This window comes from Prunus mume, linkage group LG3 (genome assembly GCF_029339155.1).
Source record: "Prunus mume cultivar Tortuosa linkage group LG3, ASM2933915v1, whole genome shotgun sequence".
Lineage (NCBI taxonomy): Eukaryota > Viridiplantae > Streptophyta > Magnoliopsida > Rosales > Rosaceae > Prunus > Prunus mume.
This window is the reverse complement of record NC_142700.1, coordinates 8,494,033-8,516,355: the sequence shown is the minus strand read 5'-3', so window position 1 is coordinate 8,516,355 and position 22,323 is coordinate 8,494,033. Positions and strand designations below refer to the sequence as shown.

The following is a 22,323-nucleotide window of genomic DNA, read 5'->3' as shown; positions in this document are numbered from 1 at the left end:
CCAATGGCCAAGATGAATTCTGCAATTGCAAGGCAGGTAGGACGAATAAATAGAATTGTCAGAAATTCTTTCATGCTATGCTCTTCTCTACTTACTAGATTTTTAAGATTTGGGGGAAACAAGAATGTGGAATTGGGTTGTCTTTGTTGAAAAACAAAAGCTGTTAGTTCGATTCCAAATGAGTGCATATAGAATGGCAAATAGGAATAATTTCCTTTGAATTTGTTCCATACAGTTTCACTGCATGTGCTGCATACGGTCATCATGCAATCATCGATCTAAATTGAGCAATCTTGTACTTCCCCCATATATATATATATATATATATATATATATATAGATGTTGTCCTTGTGCATGGACAATTCCCTCATGAGAATACATTATTTTGTCCTATTATGTAAGCAAATGTATGGACCTAAGACTAAGAAATGTCAACAAAAGGGAGTATAAAATCAGGCCAAGGAATAAAGTTAACAATTAGGAAAAATATCATCTCCATCTATATGCAGTGAAATGACCTAAGACGACAGTTGCAAATTAAGGAAAACAAAGTTTAAATCAGACAAGTATTGGGTCCCAAGCAGTAAATGAATCTTGCATCTGGTGCTGAATTAAATGTGGTCTAATCTGCAGACATTGACAATATGCTTCTTACTCTGCACCGAGTTCGAATTCCCTTATATTAAAATAAAATATTATTTGTATCAAAAAATTTGGTCTAATCTTTATGAGAGATGGCATGGGCCAAATGTGAACTCCTTGGGCTAGTTTGGGTTTGTTGAATAGGTACAATTTCTTCATTACCATTAGAAGTCCTAAATCTTACCAATGTCCTTCCCTCCAAAAAAAAATATGTATTACACCAAATGGGCTGAGCAAGGTTGGGCTTTTGAATATTGGCTAACCATTGTGGTTGGACCAGACACCCAAAACTAATTTGGTCTTCCAAACGGTTTTTTTTTCCTCCTCCTTTCTTTGTAAACAAAATTACACCATCAAGTGGTTCTTTTCTGCTGCTGGAATGATAAGTGAAGATGATATCTTTGTCACATTTTATTACTTTAACCATCTCAATTTTATCATGCAGTTGGTAGTAAAGCAAAGAGATTGAGGATAGAATTTGGCGAAGCATGTTTAATCACATCATTTGAAATTCCAAGAAGCTTATGAAAGATTTCAACTTCCAACTGCCATTAGAGTGAGAGTGGTGATGATGGGTTTGCAAATGCTCCAAGTGGCGCCACTGGCACCACCCACTTCCTCCTCCTCATCTTCTTCTTCTTCTTCTTCTTGTTGGGTCCAAACTCTCCCAGTCTGGTTCGGTCAACACCGCTGCCACCATTCTCGGCCTCACCTTGCTCTACAGCACCGGCACTCGTATAAAAGAGCTACACTTTTACTCGTTGCCAAGAAAGATAGGAAATTGCAAGCTTCGTCATCTTCTTCTTCAACTACCCAACAAGACCGGGATGATGATGAAGAGGAAGAGGAAGAAGAAAATGACGAAGATGAATCCGACCCCGACCCTGAAGACCTCGAATACGTCAGCCAAATCAAAAGGGTATGTTGCTTTCGTTCATTCTTTAATGGGTTTCTTTGCGTTTCACTCTCACTCACTCTTGTTGTTGATAGGTGTTGGAGCTTCTCCGCAAAAACAGAGACATGATTTTCAGTGAGGTAGAGTATAAGTATAATTCAGTGAACCCCTTTCTTTTTGTGCTTTACCATTTCGTTATTTTGAATCTTAATCAACTTTGTGATGGTATGCAATATGATAGGTTAAGCTCACCGTCATGATTGAGGACCTACGGGAAGTTGAGCGCAGGAGACTCCTTGGCATCGAAGATCCTGATGCCCCTACCAGGGAGGAATTGGCTGAGGTTCTTGAAGAAGTAAGCCCCTTCTTTTAATTCCCTCGCTCCTACACTACTTTCATATATTATTAATTATTTGGGGTTGGGTTCCTGCCCATTGTGCTACAGCTACATTATGCTAGAGGAATTTTCAGTGCCATGATTCATGAAACAGCCGAAATTAGTGCAATGTTAATACTAGGTATCACAGTAGTATTATTAATTCAAACAAAGAATTCATGAATTCAATGAATCCAATTATGGATGAGCCACTTATATGGATTCAAGGAACTACTGCACAATTGGAGAGGCCTCATAAGCAATTTGTTTATTATGTTCACCCAAACTATTAATAAAGTCCTTCACTTGGTTTGAAATCTTATAATTTTCAATCAATTTGTTAGAATATACGGATTGTATTACTTGATTGATAGGCAATAATCTTGTATTTACTCTATATAGCCCTTTGATTGTAGAATCATATCACCTTGATTGTAGGATCGAGAATATTTGCAGCTTTACTACTTACCTTGTACAGCCTTGCTTAGGCATTATATTAGCTTGTACTTTGTGAATGAATGATATAACAAAAAATCTAGAGTTTTCCCCTCAAACTCTCGTTGCCTAGCCTCTCTATTTTTTCATGGTATCAGAGCACCGATCTCGGTGACTCTTATATCTTCATCACCTTCCGCAACCTCTAGAACATGGCTAGCGACGAAGAAACACCGAAACACACAGGCCACAAGCCTAAATCTCAAAACACAGAGACCAACGATGTCTCTGATCCCTTTTATATACATCATTCAGACCAAACTGGTCTGACACTTGTCACTCAACTCTTGGATGGTGACAATTATGCAACTTGGAGTCTTGCAATGATAATGACTTTGGAGGCAAAGAACAAACTTGGCTTTGTGGATGGGACGATCAAAGCACCAGCCACAACCAGTGTCAAATACCCCATCTGGAGAAGATGTAACCAGATGATCAAGTCTTGGATCCTCAACTCCATCAGCCCCTCTCTGGCTAACACCGTCATCTATGCAAATACAGCTGCTGAGGTTTGGCTAGATCTCAAAGAACGCTTCTCTCAAGGGAATATTTCCAGGATTTTCCAGATTAAACGAGATATTGCCGAACTTCGACAACATCAGCAGTCTATATCCGTGTATTACAACACACTGAAAGGTCTTTGGGATGAGTTGGGATCATATGCTCCCGTGCCATCATGTAAGTGTAATCCCATGTGTGCTTGTGGAGTCCTAAAGGAACTCACTGACAGAGAACAACAAGAGCGAGTTCTTCAATTCCTTATGGGCCTGAATGAAACCTACTCCGCAGTTCGCACACAGATCCTACTAATGTCACCCTTACCTTCTGAGCGTAAGGTATATGGGATGCTTGTACAAGAAGAAAAACAAAGGCAAATAGCTGAAAGTGGGGAGAATAATTCTTCTCATGCAATGAATGTATCGAGAAACACCAATAAGCAGCCTCGCCCAGTGCAAGGCGAAGATAACAAAAACCTCCACTGCACATACTGTGATGGTGACACTCATACCATGGATCGGTGTTATTATCTTCATGGATTTCCAACCTGGCACAAGTTGCATGGAAAGACAATCAAGCCACCAAATAGAAACAAGCGTGCAGCAGCCAACAATACCAACAAGGAGGGAGCCAAGACATCTGCTGCCAAGACCCCTGAAGATTTAAAATTTACAGCTGATGAAGTGTGCCAAATCAAGGCAATCCTTCGAGGTGACGGTAAAAATCAAGCATTTGCGAACGCAGCAGGTATGACTAAACCTCAGTGCTATGCCTTTGCCACTAATCATCCAGATTATTGGATCATTGATAGCGGTGCAAGTGATCATATTACTTTTTCCTCCAAATTAATTCCAGAAAAGTCCTCACCTTTTAATTCCTCAGTCACCATGCCAAATGGAACACAAGCAAAAATCACTTGTGTTGGTTCTATCAATCTCACCTCTCACCTAAAATTACATGATGTTCTTTGTGTCCCCGGATTTCGAGTTAATTTGTTGTCTGTTAGCAAACTCACTCGTGACCTCAATTGTTTGGTCTTATTTTTTCCCACCTTTTGTATCCTGCAGGATTTAACCTCGAGGAAGATGATTGGATTGGGGAAGGAGCGTGATGGTTTGTACTATTTAGTACCAGTCACCGAAGATTTTCTTCGTGAGCATAGTCCCAAAATTGCGAATGTTGCACAACCCTCTTCAACAAGAAATCTCTGGCACAAACGATTGGGTCACTTGTCTAGTGGTCCATCTCGAGTTTTATCTCAAACTATCCCTTCAATTTCTTTTGATTTTAATTCCCATTGTGATGTCTGTCCTCTTGCTAAACAAACCAGATTACCTTTTTCGCTCAGTTCCATTTCAACAAATAAAGCTTTTGATTTAATACATTGTGATGTTTGGGGTCCTCATCACTTGCCTTCTCACTCAGGTGCCAGATATTTCTTAACAATTGTTGACGATTATTCACGTTTTACTTGGATATTTCTCATGAATTTTAAGTCTGAGACACAAGAAAAATTGAAAGTTTTTTTTGCCTATGTTTCCACACAATTCCACTGCACCGTCAAGCAAGTCCGTAGTGATAATGGAACAGAATTTTTGTCCATGCGTCCATTTTTTAACCAATTGGGCACAATCTGGCAACATTCTTGCCCCCACACCCCTCAACAAAATGGGGTTGTGGAACGAAAGCACAGACACCTCCTTCAAATTGCACGTGCATTACGTTTTCAAGCAGGCCTACCCCTTAAATTTTGGGGGGAGAGTGTCCTCACTGCTGCATATTTAATCAATCGCGTGCCCACCTTAGTGCTTTCGAGAAAGACTCCACATGAAATGCTCTACAAAATTTTCCCCTCCTACACCCATTTGCGTGTCTTCGGATGCCTTTGTTATGCCACCCAAACAGCCCACACACAAAAGTTTGATGCTAGGGCTCGTAGATGCATTTTTGTGGGTTATCCTTCCGGCCAAAAGGCATATCGCCGTGGCATGCGCTCCAAGATACCCAATGTGCGCCTTCGAGACTACGATTGCTCACAGGTGACGACCCCCAAACCCAATTCAACATCTTCTTCCAGGTCAGGTACTCGTTACCCTCTTTCTAAATATCTTTCTTCTTCTCACTTGTCACCATCACATCGCACTTTTATCCACAATATCACTACATGTGTTGAACCCACCTCCTTTGCTCAAGCTAATCTTGATCCTAAGTGGCGTGAAGCCATGCAAGTTGAATTGCAGGCCCTTGCACACAATCAAACCTGGACGCTTACACCTTTGCCTCATGGTAAGCGGGCCATTGGCAGCAAGTGGGTATACAAAATCAAACACAAGTCTGATGGTTCAATCGAGCGCTACAAAGCACGGTTGGTGGCTAAAGGCTATACACAAACTGAAGGTTTGGATTACTATGAGACATTTGCCCCCGTTGCCAAGTTAGTTACTGTGCGTTGCTTACTGGCTGTTGCTGCTCATCGTGACTGGCCTCTCCACCAATTAGATGTGCAGAATGCTTTCCTCCATGGTGATTTGGAGGAAGAAGTCTATATGGTGCCACCACTAGGCATGCGTCGACAGGGGGAGAACTTGGTTTGTCGCCTTCGGAAATCTCTATATGGTTTGAACCAGGCCTCTCGCCAATGGTTCTCCAAATTTACACATGCGATACAACAAGCTGGTTTTTGTCAATCAAAGGCTGACTACTCATTATTCACACGTATAAATGGTCCCTCTATCACTGTGGTACTCATTTATGTTGATGACATGATCATCACAGGCAATGATCCTGCTGCCATACAACACTTGAAGGATTTTCTTCACCATACATTCCGCATCAAAGACCTTGGCCTGCTTAAATACTTCCTTGGCATAGAAGTGGCACGTTCAAAGAGTGGTGTTTCCATTTCACAAAGGAAATACGTTCTGGATATCCTTGATGATGTTGGTTATTTTGGAGCAAAACCTGTGGAGTTTCCCATGGAACAAGACCTGAAATTACAGCCAATGGTTGGAGACTTACTGAAAGATCCAACCCAATATAGGAGAATTGTGGGAAGACTTATTTATCTCACCATAACAAGGCCAGATATCTCATTTTCCGTTCAAGTTCTAAGTCAATATATGAATCAGCCACGTAAACCTCATTTAGATGCGGCTATGCGTGTATTGAAATACTTAAAAGGCACAGCAGGTCAAGGATTGTTTTTCCCATCACAAAATTCATTGCAGCTGCGTGGTTATTGTGATGCTTCATGGGCATCATGTCCTACGACAAGAAGATCAGTTACAGGATATTGTGTTTTCTTAGGAAATTCATTGATTTCTTGGAAGACAAAGAAGCAACACACCATCTCACGCTCATCAGCGGAGGCGGAGTACAGATCCATGGCTGCAATAACGTGTGAACTCACATGGATTCGATATGTGTTACAAGATCTTCAAGTGTATCATTCGGGACCAGCTCACGTGTATTGTGACAATCAAGCTGCAATACACATTGCGGCCAATCCTGTTTTCCATGAACGAACCAAGCACATAGAACTCGATTGTCACTTGGTTCGAGAAAAATTACAAGCTGGACAAATCACGACTCACTACACACCCTCAAAGCATCAGATCGCAGACTTACTAACTAAGGCTTTGGGTAAAGGGCTATTTCACGCACACCTTCGCAAGTTGGGCATGCACAATATCCACGCTCCAACTTGAGGGGGAGTGTTAGAATATACGGATTGTATTACTTGATTGATAGGCAATAATCTTGTATTTACTCTATATAGCCCTTTGATTGTAGAATCATATCACCTTGATTGTAGGATCGAGAATATTTGCAGCTTTACTACTTACCTTGTACAGCCTTGCTTAGGCATTATATTAGCTTGTACTTTGTGAATGAATGATATAACAAAAAATCTAGAGTTTTCCCCTCAAACTCTCGTTGCCTAGCCTCTCTATTTTTTCACAATTCATTCAATATTTCCTTTTTTAGAGGACAAATTCCCACATTGACATGCACAAATTGCAACCTTCAACTAAGTAGTTGACCATTTTAATAGGACAACCTCTAGTAGATGTATCTGAAAGCTCCTAGTAATTGCAATCAGGACGGAATAGCCGCATTAGTAGAGTGCTGGCTGGCCGCTGCCATATTTCTTCCATCACTGGTGTGAGTGACGAACATATACTGAAAAATGACTGGATGATGAATTTCCATCAACTACATGTGCATCTTTTGATATGTCAAAAGCACACATGTTCTAAGAGAAAATCTCTCTATCCTCACTGGTTTACGCAAGTCATGAAATATATGATCGTTGATGCATAAATGTGCTCCAGCTATATTGGAAATTTTGAGTTTGATTTTTCAGATAGGTGCAGTCATTAAGTCATCAAGCCATATTATACATTATGTGGCGCTTCTGTAGTTTAGCCTTTGCTTCATATTTTTTTACATGATACGAAGGAAAACCAAATTTTCATGGCTGTTGTGAAGGTTTCTGAAAATGGTATTAAGGTGGAAAAATTGGATCGAAAAAACATTTCCTTTCTTGATATATTTTATTGTTTTTCAAGATTACTGTAGTTAGAGATATGCTTTTCAAAAATAAGTTGGCAAGTGTTGGGGAAGTTGTAAGATAGATAATCAGCATCTAAGGAAGCAATACATTTCCTCTAAAGAATAAACAAAGCTAGTTCAACTACTTATGGACCTGTAACAACTGATGTAGCAGGAATTGTGGGTATCATAGCTCAATCTTGAGTTTGATAAATTGGTCTTTATCATTGTGTTTTAATATCAAAACTTATTTTGTTACAAACAGTATATTATCAGATGTTTGTTTTATAATATGGCATTAAATTTCTCTCTCTAAGTGGGAACTATTCAATAATAGCTTATGTAAGTGTGAGAAAAAGAGATTCGTATTACTGATAATGGTTGGATAAAATCCTTGGCATCTTTAGTATAATGATGAAGGAATATTCAAAAATATGAATTGATTGTTGAGTGACACTAATTTGAATAAATTGAATGTTATGTCATTACAACTCTTTGCTTTGGTGTTCATAACCTTCTGAAATCATAAGAGAGCGGAAAAAATATATTTGGCATCTGTAAATTGTTCAGAATTAATTCAATTTATTGGGACACTAATTTGTGATTATTGATTTAGGTGAATGAAGGAAAAATCCCAAGAAATCGACTTGCTCTTAAACTGCTGGCTGAGGAAATGAATCAATGGCCTAATCTCGAGGTATTATTGTAATTCAAGTATATTAATGATTGATTTTGGAGATGCTTTTTACTGTGTAATGAGTAGATTATCATAATTGATTGGCTTTCCATGTTTGCCTTAATTCATGGAATGGTTGATGTAGTACAGCCCGTAGGTATTAGAGTAAGCACTCAAACAATAGAACATAGAAGAATATCGGAGGTCGAGGAGACGAAAATATAGATCGAAGGGATGAAAGAAAGGACCGAAATCAGAGAACCGAGAAGGAAGAACAGAAACCACATAGTTTTAAGGGAAGGTTTACTCAATATCCAAATCTGAATTTTAAAGAACTAGATGGGGGTATCTATAGCAAACTAAAACCTAGACATAATAGGATAAAAATCCCTTGCTTAAACAGAAATCATAACCCAAATAAAATAGGAAACTTAAAACTAGAAATCTGGAAATCTGGAAAAGTAAAAATCCTACTAGAATTTGGAAAACTAGAGAATCTAGGAAACTAACAAATACATTAGGAAACTAATAAATTTAGGTCCTACGCGTCCTGCATCAATGGTCCACTTTGTTTCCTCTGACAAAGACTTGTTACTATGCCTATAATTCCCTCATGATAGGGATAAAGGTGGTACTGCTTGCCAAATTATGGTAATACAAATTGCTCATCGTGATTTAATAGTTGACCTATCTGGCATGCAGCCATGGAAATTAAAATCAAAATGGTTTTGAACTCTGATCTATATTGAAAGACTCTCATTTTATCTATTGTTCCAACTATAGGTTACTAATGTAGGGGATGATTAATTTAGAACAACGTGAAGCACTAGACAAGGAGACTAGGATAAAGTGCCAAGCTCTGAATTGCACTAAGAAAAAAGTTTGTAAACCGTAGAAAAATGTGATTTTGAAACCACTCCAGCGTAAATGTGGTATACTTTTGTTCCAATATTGATGTCTCAAATTTTTGGTGATCAGAAAATTTTCTTTTTCATCCCCTATTTTCTATTTCTGAAAACAAATATAAAGAATTCTTTTCATGAGATGACTCACCACTGTTCTTTCATTTTTATATAAGTTTCTAACTGACACTGGATATCAATTTGCTCAGTTGTTCCTATATGTTTTTTTTTTTTTTTTTCTGGTATAGGTTCAGATTAAACCAGCGAAGAAAAAGCCTGGCAAGTCCCTATACGCGAGAGTGACAGACACTGGTATTGATCTTCAAGAGGCTGCTAAGAGACTGAATATTGATTGGGATACAGCTGCCGAGATTGATGATGCTGAACTCAGTGATGAATCAGAAGTGCCTCCAGTTTTGGTTAGTTTCCTTAGCTTTCTCGTGATAAAATGATGTTATTATGTTCTTGCAATTGTCAGATTAAGGAGAACCAGGAATAATAACTATTAGATATCTACTGCTGAGTATGCTTTGATTTTACACTAAATGAGATGATGTTCTCAAATTTATTATTCCTTTCAACAGAAAAGTAAAAAGGATAAGTATATCATCATTACAATAATTAATCAATGTTTAGAATATGCAATACGTATCATTTAAAACTAAAATACTTTGAAACCTTTACTTGATTTTATTTTAAAAAGACAGATTCATAATTTTCTGGTTTAGCTAATCTTTGGTTATTAAGATGGGGTTTATTATCTTGCAGGGCTATGGAGCACTGTACTTAGTCACGGCTTTCCCAGTCATTATTGGTGTATCAGTGGTATTAATTTTATTTTATAATTCACTACAGTAGAAATCTTGTCTCACTGTCATATTTCAATGTATAAATATCTATGCCTTGCAATATAATTTTCTGATCCTAACATGAGTTTGTACATCTTAATGAGAATGGCTAATGATAAATCTCATGTTTTTGTGTATTCTGTTGAGGGCCTGATGGGGTTTGGCTGACCATTGGCTTGCACCTATGACATGAAGGTGCATTGCCATGCCATCAATTGTTTACTTTATATTTCGTGTCTTCCCCTGCATTCTTGCTTGCATGTATGAATCTTATATATGCTGTTGTTGCAAGCACATCAGAGCTTATAGATTATTTAATTATATCCTAATGCAGGCATCCCATCCCCTTGGTACCTAGGAGTTCATTATTGAATGTAGTAACAACTCCAACCTGTTACAAGTCAACTCTCTTTCATATTAGATTATATGATGAAAACAGAGTTATTGTAGGGATTAGCAGTTAACTCATTCTAAATAGAATATGGAGTAAATAGAGAACATGGATATCACTACTAGATGTGGATTAGTGAAGGGTATGCTGCTCACGTCTAAGGTCCCGTAAGTCTCTTTTTCCCTCCTTTTTAAGTAGACCCCAATCCCACACCTCATCCTCAGGATTTCATTTCTGCCCTTCTCTACAATGGATTATCCAGTTTCATTTGAAATGAGTGAGTGCTTCTCTCTTGGAGATCTAGAAAAGCAGATTTCTGTAGATCCAATATCACTGAAAGAATCATCTAACAGAGAAGTGATTAATGACCCAGTGGTGGTGAAGCCTGTTGTTACCGCTCCCTCTGTTGTGACAGCTCCAAAAGCCAATGCACTTGACCAACTGCCACCCCTACTGCCTGCAAAGCCAAAATTCTTAAGCTTCAGTCTCCCGAACTCGGCAACCTCCTCGCCGCGATTGAAGAAGAAATGGAAAAATGAAAGCCAAGCATCTCCCCAGCAGCAAATGGAGAATCTGACCCACTTGCAACAAGAAATTCAATTTAGGAGGAGCAAGTCATGTGGTCAAGGAAGAGCATGTGCCCCTTCAGATGACTTTGATCTTTGGCTGATCCAACCAAATGCCACTGAAAAGGTCACCAGGCATTACAGCAGCCTCCCTAGAACCGAGCCCAACAAAGTTGCTCATAAAACTGGCAAGAAAATGGACCCATGTGATGATAAGTTCACATGTGGAGCCCTGTGCTTGTTCATTCCAGGCTTTGGCAAGGCAAAGCCAGTGAAAGCAAGGAAGGTAGAACCTGATGAGCTGGGAAATGTCATCTCCAGGACAGTTTCCTTGGAAAAATTTGAATGTGGCTCTTGGGCATCAGCTATGATCAATGAGCATGATGATGACTCTGTTAGTCACTACTTTGATCTTCCACTGGAGCTAATAAGAAGCAGCATCAACGACACAGATTCACCAATTTCTACATCTTTTGTGTTTGACACTGATAGAAAAGGAGTTCTGAAGAATGGCTCCTCAAGAACACAAGGCCGGAAATCACATGAAGCCTCACGCCATGTTCGGTTTTCAACATCATCATCTCCTACATCACCGACCGTTTGCGTTACACCTCGACTGCGCAAGGCTAGGAATGATTTCAAAGCTTTCTTAGAAGCACAGAGTACATAACTTCCTATGTTTTTTGGTATAATGATAGTGGAATTTATTTTTTTTTTTGTCTTTGATCTGATATGAAATAACATGCACATAACTGGAGCTATTTTGTTATGATAGTTATATTACAATGCTACACATTTGTGCAGGTCCGGTTGGCATTGGGCCCATGACTGGGCTCGGGTTGGGTTCTGAAGTGGGTTGGGCTGGTTGGATCCTTCTATTTGGAAGTTTAGGACTATGGACGTTCTTTTAGTCCACTAAACGAAAGAGTCATTCTATAATGAGAGCAGGCCATACACAATGGCCTCACTATATAGAATTCTTGCTGAACGAAAAGATTGGGTAACCCCAAAAGATTAGGCCAATAGAAACAAAAAATTATGCCCCCCAAGCTACCCAAAGCCTTCACTTGAGCAAGGGCTATAATGAGTTGGTCTTTAATAGCCATCCGATCCAGTGCATAATTATTATTGAACTGTTAGATTAAACTCTCTCATTGTAACCCCTCAGTATAGTCCTTCATTATAGAGGCTCCCTCATTTGAGCCCTAGGCGATGGACTAGACAAGGTTGCAACAACTCATTATGTGGTATTTGAATCGTGTCAATTTGAGTTCTTGTGAAATAGAAGTCATCTCTAATCCCATCAATTTAATAAAAGCCAATTTCATTGTACATGTAACATTTAGGGTTGGATGAGTAGCATTTTGCCTTTATAAACAGTGTTTAGTGACGTACTTACTAATCATACTATTCCATAAACTAACCTCAACAAAAATTGAGCCCCTCCGTCCCATCACTCGCCAAAGACAAAACTCAGTTAGCTACCCTTATGAAAGTTCCTGGTTCGGCCCTTGCATGTACTACAATCCAGCTAAATAAACTTTCCCATAATGTGCCACCTAACGACTATTTGTTTCTCTATCACATTCACAGGTTAACATACTGCATCCGAACACTTGGAATATGAAATGATTAGCTTCCTTCCTGTCAAAGTTAACATCAATCTGTATCACGCCAATAGTAATGCAAACATAAGTCCACCACCCAGAGAGAAAAGTTGGACATTCAGACAAAGAAATGGGCCCTTTTTATTTACTATAACTAATCTCTAATATTAATTTTCATTTTTACGCCATTTATTTCGCGAAATTGAATGATAACGTGTAAAAGTTAATTACTTACGAAACAACTTATTCTGTGAAGTAAATGAGCCCTTAGAATTCCAAAATCCCGTGTTCAAAGGGTTTGACATTGAAACTTTTTCAATCATCACCATAGAGGATCTTTGGAGTGTTGGACAAAGTCTCGTGGCCTTCGCCCTCAAGCATGGGTTTGCAGTTGAAGCCTGGCAAAAGGGTAAGATCACCCAAATGGAAAATAAGAAATGGGTTTTGTGAGGGTGAGGCATTTGAAAAAGAATTCCTAGGTCACATGTGTTCATGTGATGTGTGCCCCCACCATTTTTGACAATTATTAACTGTAATATAGTACTAATAGCTCTAGCTCTAGCTGGACCATGAATTCATTATTCTTGGTTATACAAAAATTAAATGTATTTTTTGAAATTCAGGACAATATTTATATGAATAATGTTACACTTATAACATTTCTAATTAAATTTAATTGATATGGATGTCCACCTCATCTGCTACGTGGTATGAGAATGTGGTATATAAATATGATATGAGTATATTTCTGTGCAGCCATCACAAATTAAATATTTTTAAAAACTATAATTGCAAGGTGATGAGTGGTTCAGTTTTCAGTTATCTGTTAAACATTATTTCATGAAATTAAATAAAATTCATTATTAATTGACATTATATTATTTACCTAACTCACAACATTTAATTATTGTTATTACCCAAAAAAAATTCTTTTTTAATAGGGTACTTAATATTAACAAGATGATGAAAGTTGAAAGCGAAAGTCTGGCAGTGCCAGCTGCTATACAATCCAGACTTCCACCGCTGCTCATGGGCCTCCTATTTCTTTCTAAATTATTGAACCGACGCAAAAGGCAAAAGAAAAACAGCCAGCCAACCAAGAAACACAGAACACTGTCGAGGCTCACACGCCCTCCAGCTCTGACTCTATGTCAGCAATCAACCCAAAAACAGATATGCAATAATTTTATGGAATCGACAATCTAATTTTTCCAAATGGGTGTTTGTTTATTATTATTTTTTATGAATATTATATTTTTTAAACAATATTCTACTTTAAACTAATTTAAATTACGGGAAAGGAATTCGAAGTCGGGTCTTGAGTGGGGAGACATCCGCTTGAGCTAACTTGATTAAGAAAAAGTCGGATATTTTTAATATATTATTATCTTTCTTCACAAACAATCACCGGTAAAGTTAGGACTTTAAGCTTGACTAACCATCATGTGAGGACAGAATTACGGCTGCGGATAATTTAATTAAGAGCTTAAGCGTGGAAAATGTGAACCATATTGTTCATTCATATTATAATGTATGGACGAATTATATTATAGGATGGGATGGGAGTACCCTACAATAAGGTGTTTATTTTTATATTTTACAATGACGATAGTTTAAATTATTTTCATACACGGGAGAAGGTTGAAACTCGAACACAACATATTACATTGACCAACTAACCTAACTCACATTTACACTATAAAATAAATTTTTAGTAAAAAGTTAAATTATAAAACTGCACCACAATTTAATATGCAACAATAACAATCAATGCCAGAGAATCTGCAAACAAAAATAAACTAGGGCATGGGGCTTTGTACTTTAGAAAAGAAAATGGTGTATCAGTTTTCATCGCCGTTTCTCCGGGAGCTTGAGTGATGCAGAGGCCAGCCTCAGTCAGAAGTATAATAAATACCAAGTAACTCTTTTGTCTCATAAAGACATCTTTTGCACCTCCACCATATAGTAAACATACCAAATATTAAATACTACGTTACTGGTCGCATTAATTAAACTTTCAAAAAGGGGGATTGGTTGGGGCCACTGGGACCCACAACCCACCCACCCCAATTATTATTTTTAGTTGCCAGCCCTTTAAATCTGCCACGTTCTCATTCAATGTTGGACTTATGTTTAGAACCATACTCATTTATATTTGCATTAAATTTTTTCATTACGAGGATGGAGGGGTCTTCAATTGGCACCCTCTCTTCTGTTGCTGGCTTCACGGGTCTTCATGACTGGTGGTAACATTGTATGAAAGCTCGATGCACTTTCACGTAATATACATTATTGACTCATTCTCTTGCGTAGTAAATTTTTAGAACGTAATAGTCTAGTTCCGTTATTATCTAAAACTCGACTTAAACTATCAAGGTGATGAGAAAGTTTAGAAAAGTCTTAAATTCCTAGCTGGCATAGAATTATGAGGAACCCTCTAGAGACAGGACACTCGTCCGCCGAACTATTGATTGATTCATCCCTTCCTTTCTTTCTTTCCTAATTTTGTCCATGTGTTAGTTACAGGATGAGACATTCCAAATGACACACCCACCGGCTCCTTTTGACTTGTCTCATATTGGATAAAGCTAACCCTTTGTGATTTTTATGAATCATTCCAAAACCCGTATGGTCCATGTTCATCATCAAAATCACATATGATATGCAGTCTTTCTTTTCTAATCGGCAAAGCAAGCTCAAATCTTGTCTTGGCAGCAAGGGGGCTCTCCATGTATTTGATTGATGCAAAACTTCAAGATTAATCTTCGGGGGCCGCATTTGATAAAAGCTAATAATATTTTGTATAAAAAGGCGCAAAACACCTTTTTTTCTTTAATTTGTTGGTGATTAGTATATGTTATTATGTGATGCTTTAACATCGGATGCCTCAGAAAATTTAATGCTTGGAAATGTAAAAAGCTCCAAGGTTTGTTCTGTTCACTTTGTCTTAAGCTGTGGATTTATCTGTTTGGTCAAGAAGAAAAAGAAAAGAAAAAGGAAAGAAAAAAAAAGAGAGGAAAAGCAATGATAGATCCAGGACGACACAGAAATGAAAAGTTAGATAGCCAAATAAAGCTCATTTGACACCAAAGCCACCTTCAATGGGTGCAGTTCATGTGGTCCCTCCAGACCGACAATCCAATTCAATCAACTTTTTTAAATTATTATTATTATTATTATTATTATTATTATTATTATTAAATTAAAAAAGAATCAGAATAACAAAATGAAGAGAAAAAAACTAATATTTGCCTCAAAAGCATGTGACATGTCCATATACCACCACCACTGGTAAGTCTTGTATCTATATATACCTTTACTGAAAACTATTATACAAGGAAGAACTCTGAACCCTAAACGAAAGAATTTCCTGTTCTACAACTGTAATTAAACATTAAATTACCCAAAAAAAAAAAGTAAAAAAAAAAAGTAAAAGAACAATGCAAAAGAAAAAGAAAAAGAAAAGTGAAAAAAATTTATGTGCTCTCATTGCCTGGTCTTTTGTAACCTGTTTCCAATCATTCTGAGCTCGAACCTCTTGACAGAGCCAGCAACATCTCTCATGGTGGTGTCCATAACATAAGGGATTTTGTCAACGTTTGTCTCAGTCGCGTTGACTAGCTGCCTGCATGGCTCACGCCTGTTGGCAATGGTTCCATGGTAATGGAAGTATTTGATCCTGTTCTCTGTCTTGTGGGTCGTCTTCCCTGCTACGTTCTGTGACATGTGCACTCCTGTGGCATACACATTACGCGGTTGCACTGCGTATTTTCTGTCCCTTCTAATTCCTCTTTTCACATCTTTGTACACGAGTTTCTCAAATCCCCATTTCCTGCACAGTTTCACAATTTCACATCAGAATGTGAACGCATAAAAGAAGAAGAAGAAGAAGACCATGCATCTAAACACAGAATAGCAAAGCAACTGGTAGACTTTGACTTGTTTATTTGGAAACAACTTCTTCTTGTTTTCATGTTGGTTTTTGGCCAAATATTGACCGAGTTCTATACTGGATTCTAGATCTAACTCCTAAATATATTATCAAGCTAGCTGACAGACAAAGAAAATTACCCAGTGGGGTTAAAAACTTAACACACCTTTCTCAAGTCCCAACAAAACAATCCTAATCTTCCTAGATTTTTATTTATTGTTTTCTGATCAGGATCAGGATCAGCATCAGTCTTAATCTCACTTAAATGACAACATCATACATGATTTTCTCGTTGTCCTGATGATGATTCATTTCAACACTCCAATCCTTCATTTCCATGTAACATCATTTGGCTATTGAAACTTTCCGAACATCTTGTAGAAGAAGGAAAACTGGAGATCGGAGGATGGTTCTAATTCTTTACCACTTGAAAATTTGTAGAGATTAACTATTCAAGTTCAAACATTGCACCAATAATTTCCCATTGCCAGAATTAACATGATTTTGATAATTGGGATCATGTTTCTTATAGAGGAAAATAACATAAATTATTGAAGATGGGTTCAGATGTATGCTCACAACATAAAGGAACAGTATCATATAGATGGGTGAAAATACTATAAAAGAATATATTAGGTATTAGTCATGAATAATAATAAAACAGTCACTTTAGAACAAAGCTGAAGCCCCACCCCACTACCACCTGCCCTAGTAAAATGACGAGAAGAAGGACCCTTTAGCAAAAGCAGAGGAATGTGCCAAAAAATTTCATGCGTACGACCACTTGATCAAACTACAATTTCAACATCAATGTAAAAAAGTTCCAAAACACTCAACCACCAAAGAAAAACAAGGAGCCAAAAAATGCAATTTACAGAAGCCCCATAATGATGCTGCATACAGCCAAGGTGACATTATCATTCATGCAGTCTTTTTTATGCTAGGAATCCGATGCCCAATCGCCAAATAAATAAATAAATAAGATCAGAAACTAGCATCACAATGAATGGAATTGTGGAAATTTGGCTTCATTTTAACACCAGTGTGATCAATCCAAATGTCAATCCTTAGAAGTAAATGAGAAAAGCTCCACATGTCAAAATCGTTAACTAAAAATGCAGTTTTTATGAGCAAAATTATATGCAACACTTACTGTGGCTAAATCTAAGCAAATTAAATGCAAAAATTTGACAAAACCCAATTCACAGAAAGTAAAAACAGAGAACTTTCAGAGCAGAAGATGTGTACCTGTAAGTTTTTCTATAATCTGCAGAGAGGCAGAGCTTATTGCTCATGGGCATCTGTTCAATGGTGAACTGGGTGTAATCAGAGAGAGAATCAAGCACCGACTTAATATTGCTCTTGGGTGGCATGTAGATGTACTCATCAACATCAAAGAAGAACATCCACTTAGCCATGAACTTATATCTATGCAAGCAATCATTCACCACCATGAACTGGTTGTGATAATATCCATCAAATCTCTCCTGCTCTCTAATGTCCTGCATGGTCACATAGCCCAGCTCCATCCATGGCTTCAACACCTCCAAAACCTCCTCATGAATCCCACCAGCATCATGAATCACAAAGTGAGATCTAGGTCCAAACAGCCTCACATGGTAAGCAATCCACTCCCTCACTCTCTGAGGACTTAAATTCCCATACAAAGAAGACCCACAATACAAATAATCATACTTGGGCCTTGAAGTGAACAAACCGGCGTTTAAACTTCCCGGTGCTTCAGTCAAGACCTCAATTGTGTCGGTCGTGTTGAAGCTCCGGTCACCTCCGCCGGCGGTGGAGGCGAGAAGGAGCAATTTTCCGCCGGAGTTGTCGACATTGATGGGCTGAGAAAAAGTGCAGTTCACAATCACGACTGTGTAGACTCGGCCATAGCCCCAATCTGGGAGCATCTTGTACCCAACTGTGGAAATGGGTTGGCTTGAATTGAGATTGGGCACCCACTGGCATTGGTATTTGGGATTTGAGAAGACGTGAAGAGGCTTTGAGGCCAAACCTATAATGGCAAAAGTGTTGAGGCCTCCTCTGTAAGCACCCATGGTGACGAAGCTGTAAGCCGCCGACCCGTATGGGTTGAAAGCTCTTTTAATGACGCCATTGCTGAGCACCTGGTCTAGCTCAACAGAAGGAGGCGGCGGCGTCTGCGGCGGCGGCGGCGGTGGTGGTGGAAAAGAAGGTGCTGGTGCTGAGACTAGCTCTGCTGCTATGACTTGGTTGGCCGGGGCTTGGGCCTGGGACTGTGCTTGGGCTGGAGTAAGAACCCGGGAGATGCAGAAGCGGAGATCAGAGGTGGAGATGGTGAACCTTGACGGAACGAACTGGAGAAGAGTGGCTAATGTGCAGAGGATCAACAGAGCTGTTAGCAGTAGCTTCAGCTCTGCTGCGTAGTTCCATACAACTCCCACAAACAGCTTCTTCTCTTTCTCAGCTTTCTCTTTAGCCATTGATATGTACTTTGTTTTCTATTGAAAACCAGAGAGAGAAACAAGAAGAAGAAGAAGAAGCAGCAGAAAGTATACTCCTCCGGAGAAAAGCAACAAGAGAATTTCTCTCTCCCTCTCTCTGTCGTTTGCAATTCTACAAATTTTCAGTGTTATAAATATATATATGCGTGTGTTTCCCAGCTGTAATTGATGTGTGAAAAGTTTATTTTTTATTATTTACTTAATTCATTTGTGAATTTTTGTAATAAGCGGTGATTTATTTATTTATTTTCCATATGTTGTGAATACGTGATCATCGTTGGACAGGGAAAGCGCAGAGGCGTTTGACGCACAGGTGTAATTTTTTGGCTTTTCAGGGGCAAACAAAACCAAGTAGGAACACTCCCGGTTTGAGGGGATTAGGAATCGCAACGGCTCCCTGGATCTCCAAATTTCTCAACCTACAACCCTAATTATGGTTTTTAGGTTGCTTTATTTGAGTGCCCAAACTCCATGGCCGGTCTCCGTTTTGAAACAAATGGATCAAATGATTGTTGAATTGGAAACTAGAGAGATGTTTTTATTACTTTGCTCCCTTCTTTTTTGTATTTCCATTTTAAATAGAAACGATCGTTGATAAAATTCTGAAGTTTTAATTCACATTAAATCGAAATTTTAGTTAATTTTAATTGACATCAAATTCAAATTTTAATTGGTTTTAATTTACATCAAATCCAAGTTTTAATTGATATCAAATCCAAGTTTTAATTGGAATGGGAAGTTCTAACTGAACAAATTCTATTCAGAATTGAAATGACTAATTAACAAATGAACTATAAAGAAAAATCATCAATCTATTAGGAAAAACAAACCAAATACTAGTGGGCAAGGAAAACACCAAAGTACCAAATACCTAAACTCTCCTTCAAACCAACAAAAATACCTAAACACTCCTTAAGAATAAAAAGCTTCAAGTAGCTCACAAATATTCAAAACTAGCTTGGTGCCCCTTCTTGAGCCAAGTATGGTTCTTGAACCCTTGTGTAATTTTGTTAACTTTTCTCCATGAGCATCCCTTTCTTGTCCCACACCATAAAACGTCGACTGAAAAATTGCATTCTTTATGTTTTTCTAAAATAATAATAGTCAATTTAGTGTTATGTCAGATTATTTGTAAGTCGTACATATGAGTAAAATTTGAACATTCGCACACTCTTAATGGTTAAAACGGATAATATGAATCTAAATTTACAACTCTTCTCATATACACATATCAGCCTTCTAATCATCCCTGCGTATTTATCCCTCATATACTACTAGTTCCTCGTTACTAGGAGACTCATAATCTTGTCAGTATCTTTTACCTTATTTTTCGCTCCAAAAAAAAAAAAATATTTCCTTCATTATCGGATAGCAAGCCATGCAATTATGTCTTTCTAACGTATTACTTAAATTGTGGTGACACATTTCATTTTTAATTATTGGTAGCACCCTAACGAAATGATAGTCCATGTTATATTTGCTTTTGCTTTACTTTGTAATTCGGCCAACTGGCCAAGTTCTCCTAAACCACTTTTTTATTTTGTATTTTGTATTTTTTTTAAATAAGAGTAGTTCAAGCGGCAACCCTTGGCCTAGCAAAAGGCTGCCCAGGCAGAGAAATGGAGCTCCAGCGGTCCAAAACAGCCCACACAAGGCATAGACTCCACCAAGTCCTATGAGGTCGAAGGTAAAAACAATCCGAATTGAAGAAAATAATTTTAAAAGAAATTGAAAAAAATTACCATAATATGCATAATTTTTTTTGGTTATACATACCTGGCAATTTTGTATTATTATTAATCTCATGCATATAAATAAAATTAATCCCATATAAATAGTAATTATTCTTGGGTTGCCATAACAATGAGTGAAAAAGTAACAAAAAATTGTTATGGCAGATTCTATTCATATGAATAGTAACCGCAGTTGTCCTTATCTTTTGCTATAATAAATGGGTAGAAATGCTTTAAAAAGCACACAAAATTTGTACTTAAAAAAAAAAAAATTGTGATTCACAAGGTTTTGACTTGTGATTATTGAAACACAAGTCCAAAATTATGAATATTACCGTGTTAGTAAGGGCCATGGAAATGGTCTAAAAAATATGTTGTGGCGGGGCCAGGGGGGAATCAGCAAAGGGGCGTCGGTGCGAAGGGATGGCGAGGGAGGTAAGGGAGTGACATGTGGAGGATTCTTCTGTTAAGTAAGTGTGTCGACGCTGTCAAAAAGCCACCGCTAATAGACGACATCAGCTGGTGGGGACCGCGGTGTTTTTTCCCAATTATAAATATTTGTATCGATTATTTAATTTTAAAAAACAATTACGCTTTTAAATTTGGCGTAACGCGTGGCAAAAGCTGCCGCGCGGGCCGAGAAAGAACGTCCAACTTTCCTTCACTGATCAGTTTGAAGTTTTTATTTATTTATTTATTTTTATGATGAGTCTATCTGTGAGAGGTTGTTCTTGAGTTTTGTGACTTTTGTTGTTATTGGTTTTGAAGGTGACAATAGGACTCTTCTAAATATAACAATACATATAAGTTATAACAATATACAAAATCATTTTGTATAAGGTTCTTATTATATTATGAAAAAATGTGTTCAAGTTTTTTAAGGAAAACGATTTCTAGTTTAGAATAAAAGCGATTTTTCTTTCGGTAAAAAAAAACTCGCTCGTTTACGAAATTGTTATTGACACATCAAAAAAGTTATTATGTATTTATATATATGGAACCAACTGATTTCACACCAGAGGAAATAACATATAGAGCAACGACCCCAATAGTTTGGAAGATATCTTAAGAGAAGGTTTTTAAAGGGGAAGTGCTTAAAAAGATGAAACATTCATAATTTCAAAAAATGCTACTAGTGAGTGAAAATATTAAGAAATGAATCATTCATTAAATGAGGATTATATAGTAGATTAATACTCCCCTATCCCCCTTCCTATCGAATGACCAAAAAAAATATTCATATTATATAGCTCATATTTTCATTGGACACAAGTACACCTAGTTTTCATTGGATAGAGAAAACCAATTGACATACGCTCGGGAGCGTCATGTATATGTATGTGTCCTTGTATTTGTTTATCTACAAACCTGCATTAGTTATAATTGATCAACATACTTAAATACCTTAACCGCATTGGAGAAAGCTAATTGACCTGAATATAAGGTCAAGTCATATCAATTTACAAGTAACGAAATTAATTTTCTAATAATAAGTTCAATAATGGAGACAAAAGCATGCAGTTTAACGTAGTACACCATTACAACAACAGGTTATGTAGATTCTATTCACATTATTAATTTTAGAGTATGGAACATATTTACAGGGAGAGCTATTTTGATTTTGATGGTTTAGAACGTGAATGAATGAAGATTGGTGTTTTGCATAGTTTTTAGGCTCTCAAAAGAACTATCGTGCCCAACTTTGCTTTCCTACAATTATGG

At 37.7% G+C, this 22,323-nt stretch overlaps 3 protein-coding genes across 3 annotated transcripts; 2 read left to right on the top strand and 1 right to left on the bottom strand.

The window, feature by feature from the left end:
- Window positions 1-1,034: 1,034 nt before the first annotated feature.
- On the top strand, window positions 1,035-10,024 carry CEST (death domain associated protein). Its single transcript, XM_008227721.2, has 6 exons — window positions 1,035-1,562; window positions 1,634-1,678; window positions 1,780-1,893; window positions 8,078-8,158; window positions 9,288-9,458; window positions 9,808-10,024. The coding sequence occupies exons 1-6, from the start codon at window positions 1,212-1,214 to the stop codon at window positions 9,895-9,897; spliced, it is 852 nt and encodes a 283-aa protein (XP_008225943.2). The 5' UTR covers window positions 1,035-1,211; the 3' UTR covers window positions 9,898-10,024.
- A 150-nt stretch (window positions 10,025-10,174) lies between these two features.
- On the top strand, window positions 10,175-12,119 carry LOC103325606 (uncharacterized). Its single transcript, XM_008227796.2, has 2 exons — window positions 10,175-11,506; window positions 11,649-12,119. Exons 1-2 carry the CDS (start codon window positions 10,528-10,530, stop codon window positions 11,753-11,755), a joined length of 1,086 nt encoding a protein of 361 aa, XP_008226018.2. The 5' UTR covers window positions 10,175-10,527; the 3' UTR covers window positions 11,756-12,119.
- A 3,559-nt stretch (window positions 12,120-15,678) lies between these two features.
- Window positions 15,679-19,113, bottom strand: LOC103325540 (galactan beta-1,4-galactosyltransferase GALS3-like). Its single transcript, XM_008227720.3, has 2 exons — window positions 17,631-19,113; window positions 15,679-16,283 (listed from the first exon to the last, which is right to left on the bottom strand). Exons 1-2 carry the CDS (start codon window positions 18,845-18,847, stop codon window positions 15,938-15,940), a joined length of 1,563 nt encoding a protein of 520 aa, XP_008225942.2. The 5' UTR covers window positions 18,848-19,113; the 3' UTR covers window positions 15,679-15,937.
- Between the last annotated feature and the right edge of the window lie 3,210 nt (window positions 19,114-22,323).

Bases quoted from the DNA above. Each gene is read 5' to 3' on its own strand.
- LOC103325540 (XM_008227720.3), bottom strand. From the start codon at position 18,847: ATGGCTAAAGAGAAAGCTGAGAAAGAGAAGAAGCTGTTTGTGGGAGTT. The intron at 16,284-17,630 runs GTACACATCTTC...GAAACTGTGCAG, and splicing joins GATTATAGAAAAACTTACAG to GAAATGGGGATTTGAGAAAC.
- LOC103325606 (XM_008227796.2), top strand. From the start codon at position 10,528: ATGGATTATCCAGTTTCATTTGAAATGAGTGAGTGCTTCTCTCTTGGA. The intron at 11,507-11,648 runs GTACATAACTTC...ACATTTGTGCAG, and splicing joins AGCTTTCTTAGAAGCACAGA to GTCCGGTTGGCATTGGGCCC.
- CEST (XM_008227721.2), top strand. From the start codon at position 1,212: ATGATGGGTTTGCAAATGCTCCAAGTGGCGCCACTGGCACCACCCACT. The intron at 8,159-9,287 runs GTATTATTGTAA...TTTCTGGTATAG, and splicing joins ATCAATGGCCTAATCTCGAG to GTTCAGATTAAACCAGCGAA. The intron at 9,459-9,807 runs GTTAGTTTCCTT...ATTATCTTGCAG, and splicing joins CAGAAGTGCCTCCAGTTTTG to GGCTATGGAGCACTGTACTT.